This window comes from Chlamydomonas reinhardtii, chromosome 12 (genome assembly GCF_000002595.2).
Source record: "Chlamydomonas reinhardtii strain CC-503 cw92 mt+ chromosome 12, whole genome shotgun sequence".
Lineage (NCBI taxonomy): Eukaryota > Viridiplantae > Chlorophyta > Chlorophyceae > Chlamydomonadales > Chlamydomonadaceae > Chlamydomonas > Chlamydomonas reinhardtii.
In genome coordinates this window covers 3,092,822-3,105,784 of record NC_057015.1, presented here as the reverse complement: position 1 = coordinate 3,105,784, position 12,963 = coordinate 3,092,822, and the positions used below count along the sequence as shown (strand labels likewise).

Below are 12,963 nucleotides of genomic sequence, written 5' to 3'. Positions count from 1 at the left end.
CTCCCCTACCCTACCCTACCCTACCCTACCTTATCAGCATCCATTTCTGGCTCTCCAGGTAGAGAGGCTCTCTAGCTTGATACCAGTCAGCTGAGCCACGGCGTTGCTCCACACATGGTTAATTGGTATCCGCCGGCCCTCCAAGCTGCTCCATTCGCTGTAGGCAGCCTTCAGCAGCCGCGCCTGATCCTCGGAGAAGAGCCGACAGCCGACCGGCTGCTGGTCAGCCACCCGGTGCCAGGCCTGCTGCAGTGCCACCAGCACCTGGGCACCGGCGTCCGGGTCCCGGGCAGCATTCCGGCAGTCACGTGCTTTTGTGCCACCCTTGCTGGCACCCTTGCTGGCCCACGCAGATTGTTGCTGCAACAGCTGCCGCTGCTCCTGGGTTGGATGCTGGGCCGCCGCCGCCTGCTGCAGCTGGTGAAACGGGTGGCTCTCCAGCAGCTGCTGCTGCTGCGGGCTCAGCTGCTGCCCGCTGTTGTGCGCCGCCCACGCCTGCTGCAGCTGGTGAAATGGGTGGCTCTCCAGCAGCTGCTGCTGCTGCGGGCTCAGCTGCTGCCCGCTGTTGTGCGCCGCCCACGCCTGCTGCAGCTGGTAAGAATGGTTGCTCTCCAGCAGCTGCTGCTGCTGCGGGCTCAGCTGCTGCCCGCTGTTCTGCGCCGCCCACGCCTGCTGCAGCTGGTAAGAATGGTGGCTCTCCAGCATCTGCTGCTGCTGCGGGCTCAGCTGCGGGCCCCACCCGAGGAAGCTCAGTGGCACGTTTCTGGACACGCACGGCAGACAACATTCAACAATTGTACCACAAAGCCGGAGCGCGGCGAGAGGTCGTCAAATGTTTCTTACACCACGTCCTGAATATCACCGGGACGTCCCAAGCATAGTTATGTGCGCATGTAGTACAAGAATTGCGTAAGAATTTGTGAGTTGGAGCGTGGCGTGCCAGCGCGGGGAAAGCAACCCGACCAACCCCACGCGCACAGCAATGCCTACCAAATAGGAGGCGGGAACTGTAACGACCACATCATGCCTCAAACATTCACGATGTCTAGCCGCTAACGCGCTCGATTATGTGCCCTTGACGCCCGAAACCGTAACATGCCACGCATCTACCCATGCTGTCGACTGGTCGGATTGACCCACTCCAGTGACTCCACTCTTGCCAGCTCCTGCATCTACCTTTGCTGCTGCCTGCCTCACTCGTCCAGGTCTTCCCTCTAGTCAGCCACTCATTCCTCCGCTCTCAGCCGCCGCCAGGCTAGGTCCGCAGGCCGCTCCCAGGTTGACTCGCGAGTCACCTGCAATTAGGGAAACGGTTCAGCCGCGGTGTCACGCACCCCAGAACTGCGTAAATACCTAGCCCGATTCCCAGGCGCATCCCTATTCGGACAACACTGTCTAGCAACTACCAGGGAGCATCCCGGTGGGCGTCACAACACGGTTACGGACTGATGGCGAAGGCACAACGCACAAAGCCGCGCTACGGCTGTACGGTACGTGAGCATTCTCTCCGAGGAGGGGCAGCCCAGCCCGGCCTGTCCTTCTTCGCCACTAAGGCCCCATTCGTCTTTCCTCTCAGCCCTGACGTGTGCTCTTCTGTCCGTTCCTTGCTTTACTACGTTAAGCCCCGCACTAAAGCAGATACCCGGGCCCCACGGTGCCCCGCCTATAGTCCCCCTCCTGCCCCACAACCCCAAATAAATGCAGCCTTCCGGCTTCCTCACCTGATTGAAGTAGAAGGAGCGCTTTGCTTCCGGCGAGTAGGTCTGCGAGCACAACACCAAACCAGCCGCAGCACGAGTTACACTCAAGGGCTACATACGGCAGCAGCCACTGCGAGTGGCAAACGTCAAGAGGGGAGCGGCCCAAGCTGCAAGCGCCCGGGGACCACGGACACGACCGCAAACAGCGGCGCTTGCCATCCCTGCTGTAAAACCTGCCATTGCACATGCTGCACCAGATGCAGTATCGCAACATGGGCCGTGACCTCCCGACCGACACACCGCCGGCGCCATCTTCCACTGGTCCGCCCCGGCCCTGGATTAGAGAGGAGTATGTCCAGCACCGCACCTCAATCCACGCAAAGCGCAGCCTGTTGGGGTCCTGTGCCAACCGCGTCACGCCGTCCTCCGCCAGCCAGTAAAGCTCGCCAGTCTGCTCGTCCTCATATGGCGTGTTCCCGGGGTCCGTCAGCTGGGTCGCGCCCGTCACCTACCGGACCGAGGGTGGGTGCAGCGTGCGGTGAAGGGTGGGTGCAGCGTGCGGGCAAGGCGGGTTCGGTCACATCGCGCAATAGACTGCCCAACTGCATCGGCAGGCAAGTGCATGCATTTTATGCTTATGCACAAGGTACTGTTAAGAATACCAGTATCAGCGCTGCTCGCGTCCGGGCAGACTTCCACACGGGTGTGTCACTGGGGCGCACCTCGTTTAAAAAGAAGTATTTCATTTGCGGTATGTTATCTGAGGTGGTTATCGAAGCCTGCGATGCGATGTCATCAGCGCGAGAAACATGCCAGGTCGCGAACAAGAGTGCGCTTGCAAACAGCAGCCTTAGTAAATGAATTGGCGGCATATTTATTAAATGATTTTCATCGGGTTTGCAAGGGATGCTAATGCCGAGGGTGTCCCAGCTTCCGAGTCCAACCGCTGAATTGGTGTCCCCCTTGATGAGAGGCCTTTTCCGGTCGCAGCAGCGCTGTCCCAGCCCTTTGAAGTACACAAGTGAGCACTAACATAGACCTAGATTGCAGCTGCAAACAACGACTGGCTTACTACGCTACATACTGCGAGAAGAGGCCGTTTGCTGCATCGAAAGGTCCCATTCTCGCTGGTCAGCCCTTCGCCGCCTGACGCGTCTTTCTAGGCATTTCGCAGCAAGCTCAAGTGTGCGAGGGATGGCGCTAGCACAACTTCTGGATGCGTTGTTCATTCCGGGGGCGCCGAGGGGCCCCCACCCCACTGGGAACCGCCACGGCGCTGCCGGCGGGCCCCTCCTCCGTCCCAAGCCAAGCTCCGGTGGCTGCTTCTACCTGCCCTCCGCCACCACAACCTCTCCGACACCCAGCTCCCCGCTGGAGTCGCACGAGGCTGACCCCTCGGGCTCTGGCAGCGCCCGCACCGGGGCTGGGCCTGGAACGCCCGGCTGCGCCTCGCCCTCCCCCGCCTCCCCCGCCTCCGCCGGCGGAGCCGCCCCAACGGCCGGGCCGCAGCCGCCACGCGAGCTGCCGCGTGACGCGCTGGAGGCTGTGCTGCGGCGCTGTGACGCCGACACGCTGGTGGGCGCGGTGCCGGCCGTGTGCCGCGCCTGGCGGGAGGCGGCGGCCGCGGTGGAGGTGTGGAAGGAGCGGCTGGCGGCTGGGCTGCAGGTGCGTGGCGCGGCGGCAGCCGCATGGTGGTGATACGGAGCATGATGGTGATGGGGCTATCGGAGCAATTCCCTTGCTGAAGGGCCAGTCGCATAAGTCCGCGGCGGGCCTTCTACATGGAATGTACCTCCTGTCCTCATGTACCACCGACCGCGCACAGCCCCACATTGACGTTCTTGAACGAGCAGTGGCCAGAATAACACAGTCCCCTCCCCAAAAGTTACACCAGTCACATCCTAACCACGCGCGACCCGTTGCCCTGGGCTCCTGAACCCACCTCCCACCTCCAAACCCACGCACCCATGCGCCCCCCCATCCACACCCTCCCGGTCAGGCGGAGCTGGAGCCTCTGTCGGCGCTGGGTCCGCCGCTGAGCCCGGGCCGCCTGCACCTCATCCTGCAGGGCCGCAACCTGCTGCGGAACCCGGTGAGAGGCTGGGCAGTGCGTGGGGCGTGGGGCGGGGGGGGGGGCTACAAGGACCCAACCCAACCTGAACCCAACCCAACCTAAAAGGCTCAGTGTGCTGAAGCGGCAATGAGACTTGCTGTAACCCGAGCGGGGGCACACACGGTGCGGCGGGGCGGTGTGAGTACTTCAGGCGGGGGTACCGTATACTGCTCACGCGCCTTCTCCTACGCACATGCCAGTGTCAGCCACACAGTCCTTTGGTCGCCCTCAGCTCTTCCTTGCCGCTGTGCCCCCCCCCCCTTTCCACACAGGTGTTTCGGAAAGACGCCAACTCGCAGCTGCCTCTGGGCCGCACGGCCGCCACCGCCCGCAGCAAGTGGCAGCGCAGCGCCTGGGTGACCACCGCAGCCATGGGCGACGGCGTGTCGTGGGAGCTGCCGCCCGCAGGCATTCGCGCGTACGGCACGGCCGCACACCCGCAGGGCGCGCCGCCGCTGCCGCCGCCTTACCCGGGCAGCGGTCACGGGAGCGGTGCTGCAGCGGGAGGAGGAGGAGGAGGTGGCGGCTCGGGACGCCTGGTGGCGGCGGCGCGGGTGATGGGGCTGTTTGGGAACGGGAGTGGCGGCTTCGGGCCTGTGGGATGGGGCGGCGGCGGCGAGGACGGCGGCGGCTATCAGCAGGGCTGCCTGGCCACCGGCAACGATTGGTGCGAGGTGGTGCAGGTGGGCGGCGGGCGGCGCTGACGGGGCGTGTGGGTGTGATGGCGGAGGCGGGTGTCTGGTCCGGGTGCATGTGACCCCGGGTGGCGCGGGCCTGCGTGCGCGTCACACGTGTCTTGGATCAGGCTGCTGGCAGCGGTCAGTGGGCACTGCCTCAGCCTTCGGCATGCCTGACCTGCTCCGCGGGCCGCGGCTGCGCTGCTGTAGGTGGTTGACCTGCAGTGGGAGCTGCAGCGGCGCGGGCTGAGTGCGGCGCAGGCGGCCCACCTGCTGGACGCGGGGCTGGGGCTGAGGCTGGCGGTGCACGTGGGGAGCAGGTGCGTGCAGCGCGCCTTGGTACACCTGGGAAACTGGTGGGCGGGGGGCGGGGCTTCGGTGGCGGGGCTGCGAGAGCTCTTGATCTGAGACCTGCTAGTGTGGGAGGCTTGGGCATGGCGTGCGCACAACAGCCTTGCATTGCAAGCGTATCGCCTGGTTCCTGCTCGGTCCTACCGGCAACGACCATCTCCGCCAATCGGCGTCTATCCTCGCACTCAATGCCCGCGCCGCAGGTGGGACTGTGTGGGCCAGTACAGTGTGGGTCTGGTGCTAGACGAGGGCAGCGCCGGCAACGCCAACGGCTACGGCGGGGACGGCTCTGTGGCGGAGGGCGACGACGTGCTTCCCTCGCTGCAGTCGTTTGTGATGCGGCCCACACGCCACCACTTCTGGCTGGTGGGTGCAGTGGAGTGGAGGGCGCGAGCAGGGTGCGTGACGCAACTCGCGTCGATAATGCCTCGCTGCTTGTTTCTGCACACGTAGACACACACTCGCGCAGTCGTCACATGCACAGCATTGACTCCTTCCCCCTTGCGCTTTCCTAACACACATGCAAACACCCGTGCTCTCCCCCGCTCCCTCCTGCCCGGTGCAGGGCCGGGCGGTGTGTACCAGCGACAGCTGGCAGCGCTTCGAGTACGTTGTGCCGGCCTGCCCGCGCGGCTTCAGGCGGGCGGTGGTGATGCTGCGCGGCCGTCGTGCGCCCAACTCGCTCATCGTGTCGCCCATGCCGCGCTTCTGTGGCGCCAAGTTCGCGGCCGCGGAACTGGTGTTCTGCTGATGGGGCATTTAGGCGAATGGGGGAATCAGAGTCGGTGAGCTGAACGAATTTTGTGGGTGGACGTTGACGCTAGGCGAGAATGCTGGTGTGGTTTGATGTGCGTGCCGGTTTCTCGGAAGGTTATGTGACCTGTGGACCTGTGTGGACTGCCATGACTGCACGTTTGCACGCGTTGCGTGCTGTGTTGGCTGTTTGTGATCTGGGAACCGCGTGGTGTCCTGGTTGGTGGGGTGGACAATCTGCTCTTGCGTTATTCTGTTTGGGTGAGTTGTGCGACAGGGTCCCTGCCACCCGCGGGTCCTATTGCCTCTGCTGCTACACGCTGGGCGCTGTGGCCATGGGAGTTGTGCGTCGGGTGGAACAGGGAACGAGTGCAGCAGCAGATAGGGCGGTGGCCTCACTGGCCTGCGTGTCGGGCACGTGGGCGCGTGGAGACCAGGTCAGGAGTGCAGACCACAACAAAAGGCTTGGTGTTACATACAGTACTTCGATTCACCGTATGCCCAAGCAACGCAACGTAGAAGACATGGCCTCGGACTTGCTATAGGTGGCCTGGATAGGCGCAGGGGCAGATACTCCCTCCCATAAGTCGCTTGCGCACTGCAGACTCACAAAAGCCCATGCCCCAGGGACCCACGTCCTTCGCTCCTATGTGCACAGTCTGTGCCACTGCGTACCCCACCAATTCAATCAGCGAACTCAATCAAACGAATCGACGACTTTGTGACAACGCAAGTATGAGCATTGAAGCCGACAACTCCCAGACACCCAGCCAGCAGTAGCAACATTAACATTTCTCCCACACGCCCAACGCACTGGCCCCTGCAACACCTGTGCATGTCACACTCCACTCCTGAATCCGGTTAGTCGATAAGCTTATATCTTTGCCGCACCGCCCCTGCTCCTCTGCGCCTCCGCTTCTCCTCCGCGCTCTATCATCTCCACCACCTCCCCGCTCTCCTTCCACACCCCCTCCCACACCCCGCTCACGCCACCCGCTCACTGCTTAGCGCCAGGCGGGGTTGGACAGGGGCTGGTACACGGCCTTGACCTGCGTGTAGTTGGACAGCGCGTACTCGCCCTTCTCACGCCCAATGCCGCTCTCCTTGTAGCCGCCGAACGGGACCGCGTTGTCGTACTGGGGGCGCGAGTGAGGGGAGTCGGGTCAGGGAGTGGGGAAGTGCGGGGGAGGTGGCCGGGGAGTGTGGGGGAGTGCGGGCCGGGAATGCGGGCGGGAGCAGAGTGCAGGTGGGAATGAGGGGCAGACGGGCATGGGTCTCTACCGCCACTGCCACCCGCGCCCTGCTACTGCGGCCCACCCCATTCCGTCCGCCTGCTACTGCCACCCCTTACCAGGTTGTAGCAGTTGACCCACACAGTGCCGCTCTTGAGCGCGCGTGTCAGGGTGTTGACGGTGTCGATATTGTTGGAGAACACGCCGGCAGCCAGGCCGTAGGGCGAGTTGTTGGCGCGGGCAATCACCTGCGGGCGACAGGGATGGAGGGACGGGCGTGGAGGGAGGTGGTGGAGGAAGAGAGCCGACAGTGGCCGAGCTTTGGGCCGCGTCTTCGCACGCTCCAACTGCCGCCCACACACTTACGTCGTCCAGGCTCTTCCACTTCATGATGGACTGCACAGGCCCGAAGATCTCCTCACGCGCAATCTGTGGCACAGGCGGCAGGTGGCGGCAGGTAGAGGCAGGTGGGCACAGGCCGCAGTTGGGGGCAGGCGGATGTGACAGGAAAGAGAAACATCGAAAGGGGACGTGGCAGGCAGCAAGGTTGGGCAGGGCAGCATGGAGGCTGGCTACCCACGCGCACACCCCCACCCACCCACCACCACACGCACCCCCCCACCCACCTTCATGTCGTCCTTGACGTCCGCGAACACGGTGGGCTCCACGTAGTAGCCGCGGTCGCCCTTGCGCCCGCCGCCCGTCATCAGCTTGGCGCCCTGCCGCTTGCCGCTGAGGGGTGGGGGGGGTGGGGGGTTTGCAAGGCCAGCTCAAACTAAGGGGAAGGTTGAGGGAGAGGGGGGAGCGCGGGGTGTGAAGTTCGGTACCAGGAGCTCAATTGTGCACGTATCACTGCACACCACCACTTCCCCAATAAAACCCGCAGCCATTTGGCCCGCGCGGCCCCCGCCTCCCCCGCCCTGCGCCTCCCATTCCTTGCCTTCCTTCAAAGGCCCTGCCCCGCCCCCCAGCCCACTTATCGCGTTGGGCTCGGGCACATAACCCCCAGCCTGCCCCCCCAACCCCCTCTTATTCGCACCTGTCGATGTAGGACAGGATCTTCTTGAACTGGTCGTCGTCCACCTGCGGCCCCTGCTCCACAGAGCTGAACGGGTCGCCCACCTTGCTGCGGGGCGTGCGGGAAAAGACACACACACATACATACGTGGGCACGTAGGGAAAGAGGTGCTTGTTGTGTTGCGGTGTGGGGAGTGGAGACGGGGGCATCAGGCCATAGGTACTGCTGTGCGACATGACGAGGCTGGCTAGAGGCGCAGGCATCGGCGGCCCAATCAAAGCCACAGCAGCGCTGCAGCCGTATGCCGCAGCCCACAGCCCGCATGGCTCCACGGCCCCGCGGCCCGCACGGCACATCGACAACCGCGGTGTCCCGACTGTACCCCCACCCGCGTGTCTTCCTGTTTTCTTGACGCGGACCCACCTCCCCCGCCCCCGCCTCCTCACCGGGTGGCTGCGGCCTCGGTGCTCTTGCGCACGAACTCGTCGTACACGGCCTCGTGCACGTACACACGTGAGCCGGCGGCGCAGCACTGCGGCAGTGCAGCGGCAGTGCAGTGGAGGGTAGGAGGAGAGGGTTGCTTGGATGAGATGCACGGCCAATACAACACACACACACACACAGACACACATGCGGGCATCGTTCGTTGATATTCGACCCCCCCCCCTACATGCACATACACACACACGGCCTTGTTTTCCATGTGCGCTGTAACACACGCACACACATATGATATGCACACATCTGCTCGCGCTGGCTGTTGTGTGCGTGCCGTGCGGTGCGGTGCGGTGCCCCCGCCCCCACCCCCACCTGGCCGTGGTTGAAGAACAGCGCCATGTGCGCGTCCGCCACCGCCTTGTCCACGTCCACGTCGGGGCACACGATGATGGGGCTGAGGGGAGAAGGCGGAGGAGGCGGAGGAGGCGGAGGAGGGGAGGAGGGGGGATGACATTCATGATTAGTTAAGGAAGTGGTAGACGGTAGCGGGAGGGGGGAGGTGTGGGCGTGTGCGTGCATGGCTGGTGTGTTGGGTGTGTGCTGAGTGGAGGTGGTGGGAGCGAGAGCGCCGGAGGGGTTGCCGATGGGCAAACGGCAGGGTCGCGGTGTGGGCATGTCCGCATGTGCGGGGGTCCGCATGCACGTGTTCGGTGGCTGCAGGCGCTGCAGAGTGCAGGGCACCCCCACCCACTCACTCCCGCACATCCCCACTTCGGCGTTTGGAACAAACTACGCCCCCCCGTCTTTCATGGACAGCTCCCCCACCTCGCCCAATGGAGCCGTACTCGCTCCGCACCTCGCCAACCCGCCCCCCGCAACCCCTCCCCTCCCCTCCGCCCCCCGCCCCACCTCTTGCCGCCCAGCTCCAGGGTGCACGGCTTGAGCTGCTCCGCCGCGGCCTTGGCCACCAGGCGACCCACCTCCGTACTGCCAGTGAAGGCGGTCTGGGGGCGGTGTGCGTGTGTGTTGTGTGTGTGTAAAAAGCAACAAAACAAGCCCGCCCACTCGAGTGTTTGTATGTGTTCGTGTGGAGTGGGCGGTGTGGAGTGGGAAGCAAGTGTGTCTTTGTGTGTCTGGGTGGGGCGGAGCTGAGTGGCGGGGCCGGCATTACGCAGAGCTGCAGGGTCAGCAGACAGAGTTCTGTGATGTACACATACGGCTGGCCTTTGGACACGCGCCCCCGTGTCCGTAACTGGCACCAGTCAACACCCCCACTAGCCACCCTGCCCCGCCGGCCTCCGCCACCGCCCCTCCCCCGCCTCGCCACCTCCCTCCCCCTCACCTTGTCCACGCCGGGGTGCGAGGCCACCCGGTTGCCGGCTGTGGGCCCGTAGCCCGTGACCACGTTGAGCACGCCGTCGGGCAGGCCCACCTGTGCGCGTGCGTGTGAGAGAGAAAGTGTGTGTGTGCGCGTGTGTGTGTGCGTGTGCGTGTGGGTACAGGGGAAACCGTGTGCGTGTGGGTTACGGCGCGCGCGGCAGCGCACTCCGCGACGTGCGTGTAAACATCCCCTCCGCACGCACGCACGCACGCACGTACCCCCGCACGAATGCCCACACGTACACACATGCCGCCGTCCCCCCCCCCCCCGCCTCCGCATGCCCCCTCACCTCCTTGGCCAGCTGCGCCACCTTGAGTGCGGTCATGGGCGTCTGCTCCGCGGGCTTGAGCACCACCGTGTTGCCGGCGGCCAGCGCGGGGCCCAGCTTCCAGGCGGCCATCAGGATGGGGAAGTTCCAGGGGATGATCTGGAGGGGGGAGGGGGGAGGGGGTGGTGGGGTGGGGGCGTGGGGGTTGGGTGGGGGTGGTCTACACCAGTCCCAAACAGACGAAGGCCCAGTTAAACCATAGCGCGGAGGAGGTTCGGACTTGGGTCTTTCGCTTGCATGCACTGGGGGGTGTTCCAATCCGTTTCCAAATGCGCTGCGGCGTTGGGGTGGGCTGGGGTGGGGAAGACGGGGTGGGTTGCGGGGGCGCTGTGCGCGCGGCCACCCTCCCTCGCACACGCACGCACGCACGCACGCACCTGCCCCACCACGCCCAGCGGCTCGTGGAAGGTGTAGGCCAGGTAGGGGCCGTCCACCGGGATGGTCTTGCCGTGGATCTTGTCAGCCCAACCCGCGTAGTAGCTGAGCGGGGCCAGGGGCAGGGGGATTACAACATCGATGTATCAAGAAGCGCGGGAGGGGGATAATGGAGGGGGAGCCGGACGTTGGGAGGCAGGGGTTGGGCCCTCACTCAGGGAGCTGTGCTGCAGGGCTGGCGCCCCCGAGGGGGCTGCAGTGGCAACCCCCTGTGACCCCCCGGGCAGACCTTGACGTTCCACCACACGCACGCACGAGGGCGCTCACGAGTGCAGGCACGCACGCGCACACGCACACGCACACACGCAGCCGCCCCCCTCCCCGCCCTCCGCCCCCTGGCCCGGCGCTCACCGCAGGTGGTCGATGGCGAAGGGCACGTCCACATGGCGACTGTAGAAGAAGGGCTGTGGGCGGCGGTGCGGGGGAAGGCGCGGAGGTGAGGGCGGCGGCGTGGGGGTGCAGGCGGGGCGGCTGGGGCGCACAACGGAAGCGGCGACTCCCACGCTCACTCTGCTGCCCTGTCCCACCCCACCACCTGCCTGCGTACGGCTGCTGGCGCCGTGCCGACCTGACCCCCTCCCCAGCCCCTCGCCAACCCCTCACTGCCAACTGCTCCGCCGCCGACTAAGTACCGTACACCACTAGGCACAGCCGCACACATCCCCGCACAGTGTCAAACCCGTCCCTTGTCTACACACACACACACCTGCTAATCGTTGACTCATCACACAAACCCCCTGCCACGGACGTCTCACCCCCCGCCCCCCCCCCCGGCCCCACCTTGCCGTTGTCCAGTGTCTCCAGCTGCGCCAGCTCGTCCACGTGCGCCTCCATGGCGTCAGCCAGCCGGTACAGCAGCCGGCCGCGCTCCTGGGGGGGAGGATGGCGGGAGGAGTGCGGGCGTGCGTGGGTGCATGGGTGGGGAAGGGGGGGTATGTGCCCGCGCCCAACGAAAATAGTCCCATGATCACCAAAAAAAGCCCACTCAGGTTCGGGTACGTGGGGTCGGAGGGAGGGATCGGGCGGGTTTGGGGACGCGGGTGGGTGGGTTGGAAAAGCGTGGCGGAGTGGTGGCTGTGGGGGTGCCCCCCAGTGCACGGATGCACCACTCCCACACCGCAAACACACAGCGCGCACATCCAACCCACACCTCCGTACACACATACGTGTGCAAGGCCCCTCAGGGCCCCTCCATACACACAACACACCTTGGCGGTCATGCGGGGCCAGGGCCCGGTGTCGAAGGCGCGCCGCGCCGCCTCCACTGCCCGGTCCACGTCGGCGGCGTCGCCCTCCGCCACCTCCACCACCACCTCCTCCGTGCGCGGGTCCACCACCGGCATGGTCTTGCGCGACAGGGCGTCCACCCACTTGCCGTCGATGAACAGCTGCGTGCGGCGTTTGTGTATGCATGGGAGGGGGGGGCAAGGGGAGTTGGGGGGGGGGGCGTGGGATGGACAGGGGGGAGCTGGGATGTGGAAATGGGGGGCGGGGGAATGGACGGGGATGTTTGCCCTCCTCCGTAACCGCTATTGTGGGGTTCTTGCACAAGACGGCGCGGTGAGGGGGAGGGACTGGGTGCCTCGCGCGGGGTTGAGGGCGTTCCTCGGCGCGCACCCGTGCTGCAAGACGGAGGACTGTTGCTCGCGCTGTCGGCTCGAGTGCCGTCTGACCCGGTTGAAAGGCGTCTGATTTGATTATACATGGCAAGATCATTCGCAGTCGACCCCGACAGGGCCCGCCCACTAGGCGCAGTGCATTGCCACGCCAGCAAGCGGGCAAGCGAATCCTGGCATCCCCCCGCGAGGTCTGGCATCCTCCAAGTGATGTAGTTATGTCGATAAGTTGTTGCATACGCGCAACGCAGAAGCGCAGTTTGCGCATTCTCCAGCGACGGTGCTCGCCACGGCCTCACCTGGTTGGGCAGCTTCTGGGCATAGGACAGAGCAGACCTGGACTTCTCATGGTGTGCATGGTCGACAGCCCTGCGCGAGAACAGCCAGCAAGAGGGCGTCGTCGACAAGCTTTGCTTCAACCGCTCTATACCGAAACGCTTTCCGAAAGAGCCCTGACGCAAGCGCGAGAACAAAGAAAGCCCAAGCACTTACGGCTGGGCAGCACTCGCCATGCCCCTGGAAAGCAGGCCCACCAGCGAGCCCTCGTGGGCGACTCGCGCAGCATGGCCCAACGCAGCTCGGAGGGTGGACATCGCCATTTGTGACTGATCGAGTTCGCCTAGTTCAGCAGCGTGTGATGTTATTTCCACGCAGCGGACTACACTGCCTGGGCGTGCGCGCAGGTTTGGGCACCCATGGAGGGCACAGTACGACTGGATCCGTTCTCGCATTCCGGCCATCCCTGCCTAAGCTCAGCAACGGTCCACCAATGATCTGCACACCAAATGCTGAGGTGCTGGATTGGTGCCAAAAAACGGGGGCAGAACGTCAGGTGCCGAACAGTTGCGGTCCGTGACCGAAACCATGCGCTTGACAGCTGACGCCATCCCCGTCACTTCGTCAGCGCCCGTCACTGCCCGT

The 12,963-nt window shown here is 64.8% G+C and overlaps 3 protein-coding genes across 3 annotated transcripts; 1 reads left to right on the top strand and 2 right to left on the bottom strand.

The window, feature by feature from the left end:
* Window positions 1–775: 775 nt before the first annotated feature.
* On the bottom strand, window positions 776–2,609 carry CHLRE_12g500050v5 (uncharacterized protein). Its single transcript, XM_001690902.2, has 4 exons — window positions 2,423–2,609; window positions 2,068–2,208; window positions 1,722–1,763; window positions 776–1,295 (listed from the first exon to the last, which is right to left on the bottom strand). Exons 1-4 carry the CDS (start codon window positions 2,444–2,446, stop codon window positions 1,227–1,229), a joined length of 276 nt encoding a protein of 91 aa, XP_001690954.2. The 5' UTR covers window positions 2,447–2,609; the 3' UTR covers window positions 776–1,226.
* A 130-nt stretch (window positions 2,610–2,739) lies between these two features.
* On the top strand, window positions 2,740–6,045 carry CHLRE_12g500100v5 (uncharacterized protein). The gene is made up of 6 exons (XM_001690722.3): window positions 2,740–3,365; window positions 3,700–3,792; window positions 4,086–4,496; window positions 4,701–4,810; window positions 5,045–5,207; window positions 5,407–6,045. Exons 1-6 carry the CDS (start codon window positions 2,895–2,897, stop codon window positions 5,590–5,592), a joined length of 1,434 nt encoding a protein of 477 aa, XP_001690774.1. The 5' UTR covers window positions 2,740–2,894; the 3' UTR covers window positions 5,593–6,045.
* Window positions 6,046–6,053: 8 nt separating this feature from the next.
* CHLRE_12g500150v5 (uncharacterized protein) lies at window positions 6,054–12,687 on the bottom strand. The gene is made up of 16 exons (XM_001690903.2): window positions 12,535–12,687; window positions 12,342–12,411; window positions 11,635–11,814; window positions 11,207–11,296; window positions 10,778–10,830; window positions 10,369–10,471; window positions 9,953–10,090; window positions 9,625–9,714; window positions 9,192–9,286; window positions 8,655–8,736; window positions 8,291–8,376; window positions 7,866–7,952; window positions 7,453–7,558; window positions 7,193–7,255; window positions 6,946–7,074; window positions 6,054–6,730 (listed from the first exon to the last, which is right to left on the bottom strand). Exons 1-16 carry the CDS (start codon window positions 12,633–12,635, stop codon window positions 6,599–6,601), a joined length of 1,605 nt encoding a protein of 534 aa, XP_001690955.2. The 5' UTR covers window positions 12,636–12,687; the 3' UTR covers window positions 6,054–6,598.
* Between the last annotated feature and the right edge of the window lie 276 nt (window positions 12,688–12,963).